This window comes from Oxyura jamaicensis, chromosome 2 (assembly GCF_011077185.1).
Source record: "Oxyura jamaicensis isolate SHBP4307 breed ruddy duck chromosome 2, BPBGC_Ojam_1.0, whole genome shotgun sequence".
Lineage (NCBI taxonomy): Eukaryota > Metazoa > Chordata > Aves > Anseriformes > Anatidae > Oxyura > Oxyura jamaicensis.
The window spans coordinates 103,402,890-103,423,852 of record NC_048894.1 but is presented as its reverse complement, the minus strand read 5'-3'; the positions used below and the strand labels follow the sequence as shown (position 1 = coordinate 103,423,852).

Below are 20,963 nucleotides of genomic sequence, written 5' to 3'. Positions count from 1 at the left end.
GGTAAGTCACCAAAGCAGCATTTTCTCCACTGCCTATGTGGAGATGGACTCTTCATCCTGGTCTCAGCATACCTCTGAAGGTTTTGTAGAGGTGGAGGAACAATCTGCCTCTTCCATGGGATAAGGGACAGGGAAAGGGACTTTGCCATGAGGATGTGGAGTTGCCAGGTGAGGACAGCCCCTGCTGGCACTGACCAAGTCGTCATGCAGGCAGTGTAAGGTGCTCCTGGGCTTCTGCCTGGGCTTGTCACCTCACTGAGGGCTCTTGGTGCTCCGCTGGGGAGATCTGGTGGGCACTCCATTGTTCAGGTCACCTTCTTGTGAGCTCCTCAGCTGGCCTCTGCACTCAGGAGGCACTGCACCAATTCCGCATCAGGCTGACTTGAGGGGTCACCCACCAAAACTCCTGGCCATCGGTACAACCAAGCATTTAACTAATTGTCACAAGATATCTAGGTGGGATTTTCGAAGTCTCCAAAATTCCCCTCCCATTTTGTGTAAATCAAACCATAGACACAAGTCTGTGCTTTGTTAATTGACACCCTGGGTAGAAGATGTGGCTGTCCCAGAAACTCCACTGGGTGGTTCATGCTGCAGACTGACCCGAGTACCTGGATGAGGCACTTAACACTGGCCAGAATGAGCTGCTCCTGTGGGTGCAGGAATGGTCACACAGGACAGTCTATTATGGCACATAGTCCTGACAGGAAGCGTTTTGTACATAGCACGAGAAGTGATGGATTGTGGAAGCACCAGAATGGTCACAGGCAGCTGGATGTAAGGAAGTGCAAGAGGACAAAGCAATTTAACATGTTTGAGGGCTACATGACCATCCCAGGAAACTGCCCTGTGCAACCCCTGCCCCATGCAAGGAAGAGATGAGGCCCAAGAGCCACACAAGGTCCCAGCCCCTGGCCCAAGATCCTGCAGCATGACTAGGGTGGACTTCAGCATATCTTCTCTTGGTTTTCCTTTATCACAGCCAACATTGCCTGTGTCCTGCAGCATTATGCAAAGCATAATGACAGAAAAACGTGTGCAGGGACAGTAAGGAAAAAAAAATTGCACTAAAATAGAAAGGAGGAAAAGCAACTATTAGCTCCAGTCCTACAGTGGCATTCACCTCAACAGCCTACAAATTCATAGAGAGAGTTACTTTTTAATAGTATTCATCAGAAACATGGCACTTTACATCTTCAGGGCACCAAATATACAGTGATTATTCCTCACAACATCCCTGTGAGGTAGGCATTAGATTGCAGTTACTATTTGACACGTGGATAGAGACAGAGAAGTATATAATCAATCCTCCACAATTAAGTTAATGAAGATCAACCCAATTAAACATTGACAGAACCTTGGTGACTTGACAGAAAACATTGAAGTGTGGGCCTTATAAAGTATCAGCTATATTCTTTTGTCCTAGTCAGTTACAAGACTTAGGGTCCAACTCTGTTGCTTTCCCATATCCTGCTGCAAAAAAACTACCTTTGTTGAACAAGACATACATACATGCAGAGATTTTGTAGAAAGTGAGGTCTGTAACAGAAGTAGAAAAGAACCCACTTGAATTTAACCTAAATTTGAATAAAAATAAGAGAGAAGTTTGCCTGCCCAGTCAAATAGAGCAGATTCAAATTTAGTTCTTCTACCATTTCAGCTGTAAGTATTTGCTCGACCTAAAAAACTCAGGAATAGAATTCTAGTAGACTGACTGCTGTCTCAGAAATTATGCTTATTTTAAGGTAAACTGTTCTACTGACATCTGGAGGATCCTTGAAGAGGAACTTTTGGGTTTCACTCTAACTTCGTATTTATTTAAAAATTTGCATTAGTATACCAGTTGCTTGAGTAAACTTCTCTCTTCTGGATTTTGTTGTTGTTGTTGGTATAGGGCTACCATGAAATAGAACAGTTTTGTAAACTTTAACATAATAAAAAATCCTAGTTTTTAATACACAATAATTGATTCATTTAATAACTTTCTACTGTAAATCAACTTTAGAAAAAAATAGTATACTTGACAGTATGGCTATTGCAATTAACTCATCTTCCTATAGCTTTCAGTTGAGATTTCTGAAGAGACGCACTTTCCAAGAAAGGTTCATGGTCTCAACCTGTAAACTGTCACAGGTCAGCTGAAGCCAACGTAACTATTATAAATTCATTCAGACTGAGTAGACAATCCATTTGTTCCTTCGTGTGCAGTATCAGTGATTATGGTCTGTCTCCAAGCCGAGAGATGATCATGATTAGAGAGGTCTGGGTCCACTTACTTTGAAACCCAAAATAGGTTTTCTTTCCCAGTACAGAAATCTTCATTCTCATTTAATGGAAGATTCAGCCTGATGGAAAAATGGCTGTGCACTAAGATGGAGGAGGAGTAAAGTAGTTACTTTAGGAAGAAACCATCCTCATTTTGATGGGAAAAAAATGGTGGGTGGGGAATTAACACTGTCACCAGTAGACATGAACTTCTAATCTGAGATTCATTTTTGCTTCTATAAATTGAAACTGTCACAACTGCTCCCTTGCAAAAAACTTTAACCTTCGTGAATACACAATTTTTAAATCCACAGCGCAACTGTAGTCTCCAGACAAAAACAAAGAACACCAATAAAAAACAAAAACAAAAAAATCTCAGAAGTGCACTTTGTATCTTCTGCCTCAAAAAAAAAGGTTAAAGTGCTAAGTTAGATATATCTAAAAATTAAGCATCTCTCCTAGTCCTTTATTTTTTTAAATGAAACTTTATCTTTGGTTTCTTGTATCTTCTCCGTAATTTTATCTTTTGTTTCCTCCATCTTCTCCGTAATTTTATCCTTTGTTTCCTCCATCTTCTCCGTAATTTTATCCTTTGTTTCCTCCATCCTATCTTGTAAATATTCCTTTACCGGTGGTGGTGTGGACATATAGCCATTCTTACGTAGATATTTAACAGTGATGGATGTTCCTCCCAAAGTCACAGTATATCTGGCAGGAGTTGCAATCTTAAAGAAACCAAAGAATAGACCACATGAATAAAACAGGACAGTATTATCCATCAAACGGTATTTTTAATATTTAGTGTCTTGGCCAGTGTCAGATACTAAAAATATCTTCTTTTTATAGGGAAATAAAACAATTAACAATTCTCTAGAAATACATGCCTTTTACGCTAAGTATTCTTTTGACAAACTAGCGTAGGCATTAGACTTCCCTTTTAAAAAGCCTCCCTGTGCTGCTTGTGGGAAGAGCATTAGGTATCTCAGAATGCAATTTAGAACAGCCAGTATGTGAGCAATGAACTATAAAAGCAAAGAGGAACTACTAACAACAGGATATGCTTTAAATTCTAAAATTCACAAGAGTATAGGCATCACCTTCATGGACCTTCAGTCCAAAAATAAGACTTGCATATAGAAAGACAGAGCTAAGAGAGACCTTCAGAGGGCAGCTAATCCAACACACAACGAACTAGGTTAGTTATTCTAGAAAGTTTAGAATAACTTTTTTTTTTTTTTCAGAACTTCAAAGATAAAGCATGCAAAATCTTCCATTTGCAACCTATTTTAGTACTTTCATGTCTTGAAAGTTTCAAATCTCACAGCTGTAATAAAATCTTTTTATTTAACCACATTTATCGATCTCTTTCAGGTTCAGGAATAACTGGAAGAACTGTGCTTTCGCATTTGTTTGGGAAAAAAAAACAAACCTTAAAGTAACAGATAAATAGTACATCATATCTGGAAAGAAAACTGATGAGTGGCATTTGCAGTGAATACAGTACTTTGGTTTTGCATGGTCTGACACATTTCAGGCTCTCAAAACACAGATTTTGTATGTAAAACAAATGAGACCAAAACCTGAATGAGTAATTGATCCAAGTGGACAATGAAAGTACTTAAGAATGATAGAGAACTACAATAGAAAGACAAACTAATTCATCATCTAGGATAAAAATACCCTTACTTTTATCTGGAAATGATGAAGTATTTAAAATTTACTTTGTTATCCCAGTTAATTATTCCAGGGATACAGAGGAACAGCTTAATTGTAATTAAATCTCTGAGGGCAGACAATCATCCTGCAGCAAACAAAGATGCTATTTTAGAAATACAGATCGATTCCTTAAAGGAACACAGAACCCATACCAACTTTCCAGTGACTATTCCTACCACAAAAATGAATGCTGCAACTATCAGACAGAGAAAACAGCATTAATTCTTTCTGATCTAAACAAATAAGCCCGATTTATTTCAGCAGGCAAGATTTAGAGCTTGTTTACAAACCATACAAATACTTACTTTATACAATGCATATGCAGTTAGTGCATTTCCACTCTGGGAGTTTTTCAGGATGCTTACTATGCTGTCTGGTAAGCCAATCAACTCTAGGAACGGAACAACATTTACTCCTCTACCAAAGAGGAAAAAAAATGAAAATGAGTAGGATGACACTTGAAACATGAACAGTGAGTTATAGTATCATTTCCATTCTTAAACTCCATTATACAATCTTTGCAATTTGACAGCAAAATATTTTTTCCATCTAAGCAAAACACAAGGTTTGTAGTTTTGTACATATAGGGAAATTAAAACTTTTTTGTTCTGCATTCCACCAAGAGGCAGCTCATTTACATTATCCTTGTTGGATAATATGTCATCTACAAACTTACCTGTGTCCCGGCTTACTATGTTTGAAGTTAGTGTAGCGGTTGTAACACAGCTACTTAAGCTCAAGTTGTGCAAGCTCTGTTTTGCCTATTTTTTTCCCCTTTGGAAATTTCAGACTAATCTGCAGCATGCCCACAAGTACAAAATCCAGAGTTTAGTATCCTGCCTTCACTTTTAAATGAAACAAATGTAATGTGGCAAAAGAAAAGGAAGCATATATTATATGCACACGACAGCAGGGCTTTTGAGCCCATCTATTCCACCTGGTTAATGCAACGTGACAGGATAGGTGGAAGAGCTTCTATCATAACTTCTTTCTTTTTGAAAACCAGTGAAACTAACATCAACGTAAAAAAAAAAGTCCTTTACATTGTAGTAGCAAGCTACAAACCATTATAGAAGGCCTGACTTTCCAGTAATTAGAAATGTTGTATTATTAGCATCATCATCCACTTCTAACTAACATTTTCATCATTTAAGTATTCTTCTGTGCATGTGATTGCTTTAGCATCAGGAACAGGAGCAGGTAGTAGCTTTCTACCAGTTACCAGGATCTACAACCTGACGGCCTATCCCCAAAGTAGAAATTGGAGCAAGATCTGAAAGACAGCATTAATCAACGTTATTAAATAAACCACCACAGTTTAGTCTTGTGTCATGAGCAGTCATTCTCAAAGTTATTTTTCCACTTCCAGAGGGTGCTGTTGCTGTAGCATGACAAATCAAAGCTTTGTTATAATTAGTTTCTAGTTAAATATTTCAGTTGCTTTCATCTGTCAAATATATATTTCAGCAGCTAACTTAAGTGTTTGATGAAAACTCGATCTGAAATATCTGGATGTGAGCATCAACCTGGATTAATACAAAGCAAAATATTTTTAATAGCTCTAGACCTTTATTCTTCTGACATAAGCTAAATTTAGAATGACATTTGGATCTATAGCTCCTAGAAAGGGCAATTATGCCAGCTGGTTAGAGTAACTAAAACAAACAGTTGTGTGGTAAGGCATTCTGATGTCAAAGCCCCATTCTTGCTGCCACAAACTGCCATTGTTTCATGCTTTCTATTATTAAATATACAATGTTAGCAATCCAGAGATAAACATTTACTTAAATTTAGCAAACCATTTGCAGATAGATAAAACTTCTTAAATCTGAATTAACAGCTCATAGCTGATATTTTTCTAATAAATGCCATTTTCCAAAACATTATCTGACCCATGCTATAACTAAAAGAAACTAAAGTTACAAATCTATTTATTTTTGGCCACACAAGTATTTAATTTCCCATTCAAAGGTCTGGGCTACAGTAGCAATTTTTACAGTAAATGGAAGGAACACAGGAAACAAACAAAAAAAGGAAAAAAGATACATGTGATTTGTAAGGAGCTCAGAGTGAGATAAAATATTTCAAAGTCCAGTGATGGGGGAGGACTGTGGATGAAGGGGGAAGGAAGTGGTGAAAAACCTTTAAATCCAAAGACAAAAAAAGAACAGGTCTATAAAGATCTCATCTTGCAATTCATAATCAGGATTCCAAATATTTATTTTTATCCTGTGAAAGGTTACTAATCATTTTGATGCTGTTTACATCCACGCATATTTTGGGGAGACTGACATTTCTCCAAGTGTAAGCAAGACATCTGGTGTTCAGAAATAACTGCATGATAACAGTACGAACACGTCACTCTCACAAATACTTCAGTATTAATCTTGTGCTCCAGGTAAAGACGTAGCCTAATTTCCCTATTACATTTACAGGCACTTTTTAACATGTAGTAATAATTTACGTCCTTTCACCAGCGTGCGTCTGTCTCAATTCAACAGCAGTATTGGATAGTGCAACAGAATACCAACTTACTTCATGGCTGCGTAGTAAAAGGATCCAAACCACACCGTGGAAGTCACAAGATGAACTGGAATCATGACTTTTCCGTACTGTTTAAAAGTTTTCTTGAATCTTTGAACAAGACTAATTGATTTATCTTGCAATGGATCAGGATCTGAAGAATCCGTCTCTATGGGGCTCTGCTTGGGTACATCAGCGGCTGAAGTCAAAGCATTACTTTCTTCTGGTACTTTGTGAGGAGTCTCTGCTGGCTGCGATGAAAAAGCACTTTTCTTTGAGGTTAACAGTGCTACACCTGCATGAAGGCATCGTTTAGGAGGGTCCAGTGCCAAAATCACTTTGCATCCAACATTAGATAACATCGATTGTCCTTTTACACACTGAAAGACACTACTGCGAGGAAAAACCAAACACATCCCGTGTGCCAGCTGAGATGCTGTATGTAATACACTCCTTTGCATTTTGATGAAATGCGGCTGAGTTTTCTAAAGAGAAGAAACAATAGGGAAAGAGTAAACAACTTGCATTTCCGTTATCTGATTTGTAATTACTCCAATACTACTTGAAATTCTGAAATTTCTTTGTTATCTTCTAGAATTAAGCAAATCATTTTAGATCTCACCTCTTTAGTACTCTGAACTAAAATGTCCACTTCACGTAGCACACACTGCCCCTCCTCCCAGATAAAATGCTCACTCTACTCTCTGAAAACATTTTCAGATGTTTAGTGCTAGCTACTGCTTTTACCTATATAATATGGCACAGCTGCTGAAAAGCTACCCTTGGAAGTTCACTTCTAGGAGCAACTGATAGTTCAGGTGACACTTCCAGCCTAGACAGATATAGTGTGACCTTACTGAAGTGCTTTGATAATGGTGGGATGTCCGTAAAAAGGTATTACATGTAGTATAATTAAAATCAATTTTTGGTGTTCTGTGCTATTGAACTATAAGTAAAAATTCATACAGTAAAAAAAATAATAGAAAATCAATGAAGTCTTAATAGTAGTAAGCTTAACTACAACAGCCTGCCAGTATACATCGATTAGGAATTGGGCTGGTTCTGTTGGATGTCAGGAATTAAAAGAAGAAAAATTAAACTGTAATTTCATAAATATTACAATAAAAAGAACATTTTAAAACTGTGGATAACCCAGTTAGCCTTATGATTATGAACACTTACCAGTTATTCTTGAAAGTTTGGAAGAACCACTGAGAGGTTCCCCACAAAACAGGACAGGAATTTTGTACAGTATGTATAGTAACTTTTAACTGCAGATTACTGAACAACTAATTTTCCTTCCCACCAAAGGAAAGCACCACCAGTTGATTTTTTCTAACTAATACCAGCTAAGTCAGTTGCATTACAACTTATAAATTGTCCATGTTTTGGGATTTTTAACTAACGTAACAACTCTTGATAAAAACCAGAAATCATTAAAGTTCAATTGAAACTCTATCATCATCTTCGTATCTTCTTCTTCACCTATTGCCTTTAGATGTATCTTAATCAGGTGCATTGACAGTGAATTCATCTAGGCTGTTGAAAATGATCAATAATTCATAACATAAGCAGAGATTTAAAAAAAAATGAAGTCATACATACCCTTTACTACTTTCCAGATATGCAACAAGAGGTATGATAAAGTTTGTGTCTTCAAAGAGTTGCTGCTCTTCCACTAGTTCCCCGCCTTTCACAAGTATGTCTTCAACATATTGATGACTCTGCCAAAGTGGAAAAAAGGCACATTTAGAGAAGCAGAAAGAACAGCAAACTGATACTATTGTTTTTGTTCAGCCTGAAACCTTGCTTAATGAAGAAGATACCAGCACAATTTCCTTTTTGGACTCTGACAGCCTAATGACAGTTTCTTTTCTGCGTAGCTTCAGAATTCTTGAACTGTGAACTAGTGTTTCCTTCCAAGAGGTAAGTTTCATAGTCCAAACACACTTCTGTTAGAACATTCCTGCCTGTACATTTTCTAGGTATTTTAATGTAATTATTTTTTATGTAATTATTGTGCTTGAACTAATTGCAATTACTAGAATTACGATGTTTGATGCAGGGAAAACATCAGAGGAACGGTTCCGAACTCCCTGGACACATCTATCCTGAATGCGAAGCGCAGACACCCACTTCTGTGGAACTCATATTAACAGAGGAGGTTACTTCATCACAAGGGGAAAACTGAACTCTTGTTTCTTTGTAAAGCAGCAGTTACTCACTCCTACTGAATTATGAACTCAGTGGGAGCCAAGAAGTGCTGCTGCTTGTAGAGCAGTAAATCATCTACAGGTTCTGCCTCTCAACGAGACGGCCTTCTGTAAGAATTCACTGGAAGCAGCAACTGCTTGTCGTATTTCTGTTTTTATGAGAAGCGGAGCTTCTTGCTGAATTCTTAGATAGAAACGCAATTGTTTCTGTAAACAAAAAGTGGTGAAAACACTTGATGGTACCTTTTCATATACCAACCACTTACTGATTTATAGAAATTATAATAAACTATAAGAAAACTACACAGCTTGCCTATAGCCACTTACACTCCTCTCCTGAGGGCTAACGCTCCACAGGACTGTTTTTCCCTCACCGGCAGTGCACAGCACTCTGAGCACCTGCCCCAAGTAGGTTTTCACCATATCTGGCCAGCAGACCCACAACAGATCCCCATTAATCTACATGGACCTTCCATTGTCTCTCACTGTTCTGCTCTCAGTGGATGGTGTCCTATTCCCAAATTCCAAAGAAGCTTTGAAAATTGTCACCATACAGCATGGGGGAAGCAATGCTGATTCTCTCTCATTACTAACAGGACTCTGCAATCCAACAGCCTTTGAAGAAGCTCACTAGGCCACGCAGAGACTAACGATACAGCAGCAAGAAGAAGCTGAAAGGTATTTCTGCATTTTCCTGTCATTTCTCATAATGCTGTTTCTAGGTTCGCTGTCTAGCACCTACTGATGGCACAAAAGCACGACTGCTCCACACCTCTGATATACTGCTATGGCTGCAAAGCACTGTGGGTTGAAATGGCTTCCAGGACTTCAAAAAACCAAAAACACCAACAAACCCAGAGCAACCCCAAAAGGTTAGAATTCCCCTCAACAGGATGAAGCAATGAGTCACTACTACGTGCTCAGTCCTCACCAGTCAGCAGCTAACACTACTGTGACTGGTGAGTGAGTTTCAGGGCGACTGCTTGTAAGGGTGAGTGCCCTTCACCACCAGACTTGACAGTAGTCAGGATGCCACCGCTGGCTGAAAGTAGGGGAAAAAGCAGGGCCACTGACAAGACCTGTCAATAATTTTGTCATTCCTTTGTCCTCAGACAGACTCGGAACTTGTTAACTAAGGTTTTTTTCTCCAGGATACCAGACCTGGCAGGTCAAGGGAAATTTTCTGACCATCTATATAGATTCTGAAAAGGTCCCAAACCTTGTAAGCACAGATGACAGTAAGTTCTAGCTGATATTGTAAGAACTACTTTACTTTTTGCTCCTCCACTTAAAAAAGCTTTTTGTTAGATACTTAATGTGTAAGGAAAGGTTTAGATGTAATAGAGCTTACATTTGAGAGAATAAAACAGGTATTTCAAAACAAGGTTGGAGTTCTCCAAGCGATCCTACTGCTCTACAGGTACTTGTTTTTTACTTATTTAAAGGAACAGGAGAGACTTTTGATGTGTAAATTGAAGATGATGATATTGTCACATAGCACTACAAGCCTAAAGGAGGCAAGAATTATATTTGCAATGGTTACAGCAGGGTATAGGAAAATCAAATGAATAAAATAAATTTTTATAGCATGCACTTCGTAAACTACTTCTAAAGCAATGAATAAGGGGGTGATGAGTGTAGCTGCTCAACTGTAGCGTTTCAATTACTTGGCTCACCATTGCAAACAAATCTTAAACAGGACAGACAACCCAAAGTGCACAATAAATGTCCAGAATTTCCAAGAAAATGTGAAAGTGCAGTTGTTTCATCTTTCTAAAACATGAGAAGAATACAGACCAATATGTCCTTACTGATGTGATTAATGAAAGGAAGTTCCTAGCATCCAGTATGTTCAACAGGCAGCAGAAAGCAGCATGTCAGCCCATGGATTTGAGGCATAATTTTATTCTAAGAACAAAACTAATAATTACCTTGAGGAAAGTAATGTAATGAGAGTTATACAATTGTCTCTGTAACTTTCAGTTTTGAAAAGCCCTCAGATTTTAAGAAAGAACAGTAACCTAGACATTATCCACAATTGCACTGGGTGACTTTCAGAAAAATACTTAATTTTAGTGTATTTCATTTCTTCTCATGCCATCACATGATGCTGCAAAGGCACAGAGAAGGACACAAGCTAGAAGCTTCAAATACGAGGGTGGAAAAGCTGGTGGGATGCTGCATGACAATTGCGCGGGGGAAGGTATTTTAAAGCATCTTAGTTTTTGCATTAGGTTTATCCAAAGTATGCCACAAGCTAAAAAAAAAAAAAGACAACAAACAAACATGGAGATGTCAAAGGACAAATACAGCTGTTCTCTGCTATAAGAATCTCATGTGGTCAGTAACCAGATAGATGCCAGTAGGACAAGCTATGAAATAATCTGTAAACACTTCTTGGATAAGGTCTCCTCTTCAGTGCTGTCATGTTCTGGCCAGCTATTTAGCTGGCTGTAAACTGAGCTGAAGAGATCTTGGCTGTTCAGGACACACTCCTGGTTGGGATTCTTGGACATCCACTTAGTTTCTGAAGGCACGTCTGCCTCATGACAGGTTATTAACAAGCCCACTGACATAAGGGAGTGCTCTGGTGGCCTCCGGAATAAAATTACAGTTCAGCTCCTCATCACAGTGCCAGAGGCTTCATTTGGGAAACTTTTATACTCCTGTTATAATTTAGAATAGCTTTCACACATGTGCTGCAGGAGCATCCTGTCTCTTGCATTTGCACTGCCAAGTCTTTGAAACCCAGTCAGTGATTACTAGAAAGTAGAGATTACACTTGCTTTTACTCCTGAGCACAACAGGATCCTGCACAAAAGCTAAGGATCTTTTGGTGGCACAGAGCTGGGCTGTGTGACTACCAAGAATCCGTGGCTTTAGCGACGTGCTAACATTTTAAGCACAAAAGGATCCAGGACAATTGGAAAATGCAAAAATAACAAGCAGGCCAAAACAGGTACAGCAAAGAGTGCTGGGGATATCTGCCCTTGGAAAGGGAAGTTTGTCAGAGAGAACGTTGGATGAAGCTTTCATTAGGATAACTTGTATAAAAATAGTTACCCTTTTATAATTAAAAAGTTTTGAGCTATCAGAGAAAATAAAACGTGAAAATGGAGTGGATGTAAGATTAAAGCTTTTGCCATCTAAGTTCTCTTTTGTAAAAGAGGTCAGAAAACATCTGAGGGAATTGAGGGTATAATGTAAGTAGACTAGCCTGGTTTATTTTCTCAGTTCCACAAGAGACACTCTGGACACAATATGTAAATATGGACAAATTTAAAGCACTTGTTCTGTTAGTGTTTGAAAACAGAACATTAATTATACCACAGGAGAGTTCCCACTGAAAATCCATGAGCTTTTTCCACTCCCCAGGCACCATTCTCTGCAACCAGAAAATTAATTTACATTCCTGTCAATTTTAGTGCAAAAATCAAGGAAACTCTGAGGGCTGTGTTGTATATATAGAAGAATTTGGAAAGGACACAAACCACATTCTCAGAAATCCTTTCCAGTTCACCTTTCAGATTGCATAAAAAGCAAATGCACAGAGATCCCACGCAAACAGACAGGTTAATAAGAAAACCATTATATTGAGTAAAAAGTATAAGCAATATAATAAAAAAGACTTATTTCACATTTAAATTTGTTCAACAATTTATTGTCAACTTTTTAAAAAGCACATTGCCAAACATTAAGCTAACAAAACAAGAAAAAAAAACTTAAAATGTATGGGTTGCCTAAAAAGCTGGGGACACGTTTTGAAATCATTGTAACAGTAGTGCAATATACGTAAAGCATCATTGTTTTTTTCTAAACACAACATAAAATGTTGCTATAAGCCTTGTAATAACTGAAATGGTTCAGCATAGCACACACTTACTATCCATGGAGGGGAAATTGCAGCATATTGGAAGCTTTTATTCTTTGCATAAGTACTTCAAGAGTATATGAATAAGCATTTAAAATTCATATTTCAGCTTTTACTACTTCTGCAGTATCCTTAATACAATCTGTTATTCATTCAAACCTAAGCTACTCGGCTATAATTTGAAGTTTGGGCATCACTAGCTGCCTCACCCTGCCTGTCATTCAGAGCTGGCTGAAAAAATGAATACTGTATTTTAGGCCAAAGGGAGCAATGCAAACTGAGTGATGCTGAAATTTATTAAAATCTTGTTGGAAGTCATCACATCAAAACACAATGCAAGGGTAATCTTACAGACAAATTGCCCTAATAAGTTAGGCATGATGGAGGCAGAATGGGCTAATCCCTATATCATCACTTAGTAAATACTATGCAGTACATTTTATATTTATCATATTACTACAGTTCAATACTAATGTAAGCACAAACAATTTTTTAACCTTTATTTTTATCTAAACTACTGTAGTTCTTACTTAATCTTAGTAATGCTTTCAGTAACTTTGGTCAAGAAAGTAGAATAAGCCCTTCGATGCAAGAGCCCTAAATACATGGCAGTCTCCACAACTACCGTGTTCTGATGCTTTAAGCATTGGTAAGCACAACAAAAACGTAGCTTTAGGCAGAATAAAAGTTATTGTAGAGCTTTATATATAAATTCTGAACACTGGATTCAGAACGTAAATAAAGCAGAAGAACCTAATGCAATGTCTGTGCTGAATTGTAGAGCTGGAATGCTAAACAGGAGGCTTAACAGCTGATCTGCACACAATCAAAGTGACAGTAGTATCCCTCTTCTCCTGTGTGCTGAAAGGCATTGGATCTCAAGCTTGCACACAGTTGAGACATGCATAAAACCATGAATGTTCTCCTCAAAGCTTGCAGTGCTTTCTGCTCTTCAGAACTGTTTTAATATCTGCAGCTATTCTACGTTTTAGCTCTGAACTCTGTTCAAAACTGCAACTCAGCAGTGCTGAGCATCTATGCTGGGCTCCTTCATTCTTAAGTTTCACTCTGCCCTCTACTGAATTCTTCCAAAAGTACAGTTCTTGTACTAATGCTACAAAAGGTCTCCCTACTTTGGTTCCTTTCGACAAGGGTGAATCTCCTTGATCGCCTCCTGTGTCGTTTCTAGACCTAAAAATGAAAACAGAAGAAAATCCACACAAACCAGCCTTTTAAGGTGCTATCTCATTTGAGTTTATGTCCATTTGTCACTCTGCAGACATGTCTGTAATAAGCAAGTTAGAAAGTTATGCTCTTAGAAGGTAACTAAACTTAAAACCAGGCCTATGCATCTGTGCTAAAAAGGATGAAAACCTCACTTTCTTACTTCAACACCAACATTGTACTTGTCTGCTTATTCTTTTGCCTTCCATATTATGACCTTTCACTTTAAGCAAACGACCAAAATCAGAATATAAATCCAATGCAAACCTTCGTAGCCCCTTTCATCCTAAAATCTTTCTGTGTATCATTAGTTCATTCCCCTCAAAACACTGGTGGTTTTCTTTCAGAGGGTTTTCAACCAGAGGGCCATCACACGGAGGTGTGTGGGGTAGGTGTGATCAGCAGTGGGAAGTTTCTAAGTAAAAGGTCTGCAAAAGATAATTCCCATAAGTGAGCCTCACGTTAGGGCAGTTTCTTGCATATGGCTTTGAATTCCCTCAGAAAACAAAGACATCTGAACTTGCAAGGAATCAAATAAATACAGAACTTTGCTGAAACTTTGAGGATCTCTTAGGATCTCCCCTCTCCACAGCTCATCCAATTTTAAATGGCAGTCTCCTCATCATCATCAGCTCTCAGCAAGCACCTCAAAGTCCTGTCTGTACATTTTAACCAATGGAAAGCATGAGAAACACGACTATTCTGTGTTCAGGGCTGACATTTCTTTTCTGAAGGCCTGCTACCTCTCTTAGAGTTCAGATCTGCTGTGCACATATCTCTCTGCTAACAGAGCGATTAATAATGGTCAAAAGATTACGGAGAAAACTGAACTCCAGCTTGCTCAGGACTTCCTTTTATTCCTCACTTGGATTTCAGTAGACAAGCTCATTTTTGGATTTGCGATCTTTAGTCATAAAATTTAGACTATGATCTTTAATTTAAACAGCTCTTGGGAGTTGTAGTCTACTGTTCCTGAAAGGTCTAATGAAACTACTGGTAACACTCTGGGGGTGCTGTGACTTCCCTAAAACAACCGCTGCTAATCCAAATAAAGTTGGGCCTTTTTGAACAGACCATATCAAATGACTGGAGTATTCAAATACTTTTTCTTAACTAATTGTAAAAGACATTTATTAATAATCTGCTTAAACTTGTATCTTAGCATAAACTTGGTACAGCCTTCTCTCTCATCCTGCATTATGAATACCAAAACCGTTCCCTTTCTGATCTTGATAAATGCCATTTTTGCCACCTTGGGTCTTCACATGTCTCATCTCACTGCCGTGTCCCTTCCCTCTGTAACCCGACTGTAGTTAACAGTACCAGCTGTAATTAAATTGTTAGCTAACATAACCTGCATTTAAAATATCACAAATCAATGAAAACAGCTTCCCCCACCAAATTCACTAAAAGTGAGTAAAGACTTCCAGAGAGCATGCTCCAGGAGAAGCCCAGAAGCCTTACAATTAGGAAGAATACAGGAACCAGCCCCAAATCAAAAGCAATGAAAATACCCCAAACCTATCCTCTCGTCCTCCAATCCCCAAAAACTTCAACAGGAACAGAATCCACAGTGAAAAGAAGCATTACGTTCAAGGTTTTCTTTTATTCTTTCACTGCATTTATTTCACATTTTCAAACACTGAAAAGCTGTCACTTTTTTCCCCAGCAAAAAATACCAAACGATCATCTTGCAGCAGAATTACTGTTGGCAGACATTTGCTTCCAGTATAAATCTTTTCTAAATATTCCAAGTGTTGAATTCTCTGTTGTGGATTCAAACTTCTCCATATGGGGAAATATCGGTAGCATCAATCAGAAAATCTTGAAAAATTACGCGTGAAGAGGCAGATCATAACATTTACTAAACAGACAGATGTTCAGAACCACATTCTTCGTCTAATTTTTGGTAAATGCTATTCCCCACATCTCTACAAACAAGCATGACCTGTCCTTAGCAGGTCCATTCAGTCCATTGCCTTCAGCAGCATCTTTTGCTTAGAGGGCAGGATCGATAATGTTGCTGGCCATGCAACCAGCAAAACAGCACCATCTGAAAGCATCTGAAAGAGCATTAGACTCACAGAGCACTGACTTCACACCAGAAGGAGCTCTGATGGGACTTCAGTATTGGGAGCGGAAAACCACTCTCGCTCTGTCCAAGGAAGCACACTCTGCATACTCAGAAGAAGCAACCATGTCTGGCAGAGTTCCTTTCTGTTTACTAAAGAGCACCACAAAAAGATTCAGATGGTCCCCTGCATACCAGTAGGAGTCTTTCGGTCAGCTAGTCTTTTTTTTTTTTTTAGCGTTCTGACTTCACCCTTGTCCATGCAACACCAAACTTTCACCCACTAACAGGACACAAGTCCAAAGGAAACATTATTAAGGGAGTTTAGACAACTCAATTTAAATGGTAAGAACACATCCATTGTGAGAAGACCATTTTCTACCGACAGACCTAGAGATCTGCTTTAAAGCAAACCATGAACATAGTCTTCAGGACCTACTCCTCAGTGTCATCTACCCAAACACCTGAATTTCACAATCAACCACAGGTCAAAACATCTCAGGAAGACACAGCAGACATCTGACAGTGTACAGAGCCTAGCAGTAGAAGGCAAACCATGAGATACCTCCCTAAGTGCTGGACAGTTAATAGAAAACCCACAATGCAGAGCTCTGTGGATTCACAAATTCTTTATTGACCTACTACAAGGCCTACCATTGCTTCAGAAAGAAAACACAGTTGAAAAGATCTTCCAGTCAGAATACGCTGCATCTAAAACACCTCTCTTTAATCACTCCTCATTAGCTACAGAACACAACTTGCTCTTGTCCTTCCAGGGGCTGCTGCAATACTTTGAGGCAAGAAAGAAACATGGATGTACAGTCTTACTTCTGTCCTTCCTACTGACAGAGAATTTATAAGCCACAGACATAAGGAAAACTGAATTCCTATGGAGTTCTGTCACAAGTTTAAGTTTGCTGGTGTTCAAAAGACTGATAACTCTCTCACACATATTCAGGTGGTTGCTAAAGATTGAATTTAAGTTGCAGCCATTTTTTCAGAAGTATCAAATCATCTACTTCCACAAAGCATCTCAAAGCTTACTATTTCTGAGTGCTACCACTCTCTCAAAGCTAGTTAGCGTTACCTGCCCGTTCATTCTTCCCTAATTCCAGCACATATGCTTCATTTCTAGGGAAATCATGCTAAAAATTAAAGTTGCTCTATCCCACGTCATACCTACTTCTCTTGTCCAATACCTTCACGTGCCTTGTTAATTAGAAACCGGGGCAGCACAAGCTGAGCAGAGCTGTAAACCTACTGACACAGCAGAATAAAGTGTATATTTATGAGTTCTCTGTAAATATTCATGACAGGATTAAAATATTTTTTGGAAGATATCCTAAGTAAATTTGCTAATGTGTCATTCAAGGGAAGTAATAGCAAGCAAGTTAATTTTCCCAGGCTTGTATCACCCACTCTCATCTTTCTGACCAGATCAAAGTAACTTGCACGTCACCAAAGATATCTATCTTGGAATGCTTTACATACAGCAGCAAGAGAAGAGGATCACAACCTGTGAAAGCACACTGTGTTTTATGAGATGGGACCAACAAGGCCCAAGGCTTGTGTTTCAGTACAGAAACATCCCTCCTTCAGAAAGCATAGCTCAAGACAGTAGGAAGAAAAAGATGTCATCTAATTTTAACATCAGCAAATCAGCTTCTAAATCCACAAAACATTAACAGCAAGTAGTTAACCGGCTGGCACAAGCTGGGGCTAAGCACTACCACCACAGTTAAAAGATAAGTGTCTTCACACTCTATTCAACAGTTCCATCAGTCACTTTGGGGAGAAACTTACCAAACTGCTGTAAAGCCACTCACACATTTCTATTAAGAATCAACAAAATCCATGTATCTGAAAACCTACCATTGTGTTTTATAATTCGTTCATGAACATTTGACTGTATGGCCTTCATTTCTTCACCCATCCCACTTAGTAAGGACACGCTGATCGAGTTCTGGAGAACTACAGAGGATCACAGCCATGCAACTTCTTGTTTTGTTTATGTAATGACTGCTACACATGGCCAAGGTCAGTTTTTGGACAAGATCAAATAGCAGAGTCCCGGGATTAAAATTTGCAGCCCAGCTAACTGGCACTTCCATTTTCTGATGTTTGCAAATGGAACAAGACCTAGTTTTACCATTCAGTATCTTTGTTTAGAAGGAGCAATGTCATGTCTTGAACCTAGTTGGAAGGTGATGCGAGGAGAACTGAGTGGCAGAAGACACTGGGGTGGAAAAGATTTGAGAGGCTCAGAGGAAATACGAAGTCCATGAGAACTGAGACCAGTACCATTTGTGCTGCAGAAGCATCTCAACACCAAGCAGAGGAACATCCTACCACGCAAACCCCGTGTGTGTCAAAGGAGAAATGAATTCTGTCCTTAACTGCTTACTTACTGAGACAGAAAAAGAGGTTGGAGGATTGACATAATTAGATGCACCAATCTGGTTTACTAAGACCTCAACAAAACACATTTCTCCTGACAGTTTGAAGCAATATATTCTTGACTTAGGAGGAACAAAGCTTGTTGCACTCAGTGTACTGGTATCTTCAAGATCAGCTGAATTTGGGAAGGTACCATCGCAGCAGAGCACAAGGATTTTAACTTGGTATTCTGATACGTAACAACTTGGTTTAAGCACTCTAGATCAGTGATTAACCTCACGGTCATGGATTCCTAAAAGGCTACAGAATACCTCTGGTAGATTCCTTGACTTGAGTCAGATGAATGGTGTAGCGTGGCAACATTAAAAAATAAATGAATAAAAAAGGAATACCGTTTAGGTTGCAATAGTTTTCTTCATCATTTGAAGATTCTAGATCATGATAGCTTACCCCTCAAAAACAAGATTTTTTTTCTGTGGCCCTGTCCTTAGGGTAATAAAACTTTGTTAAGAACAGGAAGTTATATTTAAGTTAACAATCATTAAAACTACATTGATGATTGTAGGATTGTATTCCTAAAATAAAACTCAATTTAAATGATCCTTAATTACGTCCTTAAAGGTCAGATCACTCTTTCGTACCACTTTCTCACTTGCAGCCATCTTTCCAAGAACCTTCCTAAGCAGACAGAAGGTGGTTCAGTGGAAAGGCTGGTTTCCAGTTTTCTTCTCACTGTGCTGGAAAATATTGAATGTAAGCCTTATTTTTGAAATGTCACCAACAAAAACTGCCACACCCTACCAAGTTCTTAAGCATTCCTCCTGTCCCTGAAGATTTCAATCATGTGTTAGGCCCAAGCCTCAGTTCTTTCAGTGGTTTTTTTCCATTTTTACTTCTGAAATCTTGTTAACCTTGAATTTACTTCAGTGCCTAATTTTCAAAGTATGTTCAACAATCGGGGTTTATAGTGTATCAGCACCAACAATAACTATGTTGGATCTTATTCCCAAGCTGCAAAACTGATTGCAAGGAACGTTATGGATTCAGCTACCAGTTTTACAGTCATTTTTAAAATCAGTACTTTCTGCTTTTGCCATTGTGTTCGTTGTGCCCTTATCTTTAAAGCCAATATTGAAGTCAAAACTCCACAGAGGTCCAAAAAATGTGTTGAGATGCAAGCTGAGGTCTGCTATCTGAGATAAGGGGACAGTACTAACTCCCTGCCTTGCAAAACCAGACCAATATAGTTCCTTAGTGATGCCTATGAGCATATATGCAGAGCTGGGATGGCTTGGCTGGAGATCACCTACAACAGCAGAATTACATGGATCCTTCTAAATACAAAAATCAGATAAAATCTTTTCTTATCAGCTGCTACAGTCTGTGAGGTAGATGTGTAGAAAGTCACGCTAGACAAATCTTTTTTATCTTACATTCCTTACATACTCAGAGCCTGAATTTGCCTACTTGTTTTTTGCCATGTGCAGGCCATCTGATATCCACCTACCCAAATCATCCAATGATTTTTTTTCTCCCTGATGGCAACGCTTCTCAAGCAGTGAGTGCAATTCCACAACGCTGCCACGGAGGCCACTCACACCCCTTTTACCCCAAGCAGCCTTTGAGCGGTAAAAGGAGATAAACACCTGCTGTCAGCACCACAGGAGATGGATGGTAGGGACACATTATCCTCTGTGCGTACATTTCCCACGCAGAAGCAGCTGCAAGTCAAATAACCTAGTGCACAGGCGGCAACTCAGATTCCAAATTTGGAACTTGCTCCCCATCTCTCCCTCAAGCAGCATAACTTTGGCAAATCGTTATGTTTATCCTTATAACAGCAGAAGCCTCTTGGGGTTTAGATGAGCTGAGCAGCACTGTTAGTTGCAGTCTGCTTAATAATTAGGTTTGGTGAAGGCTTCTGGGGCACTCTGCATGCTGCTGTCCAAACTCGTGCTTCCTCCCTTGGGCCAGCTTGCTGAAGGTGCTTTGGAAGTGGACATAAATGAGGTGAAACATGTAGGCTGTGTTATCTGACACACATCCATTTTTTAATTTATTTATTTTTTTTTTTTAAAAAAAAAAGACTGTCCTGATGTAACAGCGCTGTCAGAGCCTTCTGACTTGGGTAACTCTCAGTTAACTACCAGAAGCAGATTACCAACAAGCGCCACAACTCCAGGCAGGGCTGCCAAAAGGGTCCCGCCTTGTTCGGTTAGCGAGTGCCTCCTGGGGATCCCAAGGCCCCCAAAGCAAGCCCAAACAAAACGTGTGAGAAGGCTGAAGCCTCGAGATTGTAAACACGGCTCTGACCGCGAGGAGCTGCCCTGAGGGCGGCTGGGGCCCCACGATAACACCCGTTTCCCCCGCCCCCAGCGGCCGGGCCCTGCCTCCCTCCCTCCCCGGACCGCACGGGATGCCCACCCCCGGGGGCAGCCCACCCGCCCCGGCCGCCCCGAGCGGGTACCTCATGACCGAGCCACCGCCGCTCTTCCTCCTCCTCCTCCTCAGGCCCAGCCCCGCACGCCGCTCTGGGCGGCGGTTGACCAACGGCGACCAACGGCGACCAACAGCCCCCGCCGCGCGCGCCGCTCGCCACCCCCCCCCCCCGCCCCCCGCGCGCGTCAGGGCAACGTGCAGCGCCGCCCGTCCCCACCATCACCTTGAGGGCCGGCGGCGGGGC

The 20,963-nt window shown here is 39.7% G+C and overlaps 1 protein-coding gene across 2 annotated transcripts; it reads right to left on the bottom strand.

The window, feature by feature from the left end:
• Window positions 1-1,139: 1,139 nt before the first annotated feature.
• FAM210A (family with sequence similarity 210 member A) lies at window positions 1,140-20,963 on the bottom strand. Of its 2 annotated transcripts, none has more exons than XM_035318278.1 (5): window positions 20,943-20,963; window positions 8,110-8,228; window positions 6,517-6,989; window positions 4,287-4,398; window positions 1,140-2,990 (listed from the first exon to the last, which is right to left on the bottom strand). In XM_035318278.1, the coding sequence occupies exons 3-5, from the start codon at window positions 6,963-6,965 to the stop codon at window positions 2,724-2,726; spliced, it is 828 nt and encodes a 275-aa protein (XP_035174169.1). In that variant the 5' UTR covers window positions 6,966-6,989; window positions 8,110-8,228; window positions 20,943-20,963; the 3' UTR covers window positions 1,140-2,723. The 2 variants fall into 2 exon arrangements, with proteins under 2 accessions (XP_035174169.1, XP_035174168.1); XM_035318277.1 differs by lacking the exon at window positions 20,943-20,963 and adding an exon at window positions 20,748-20,825.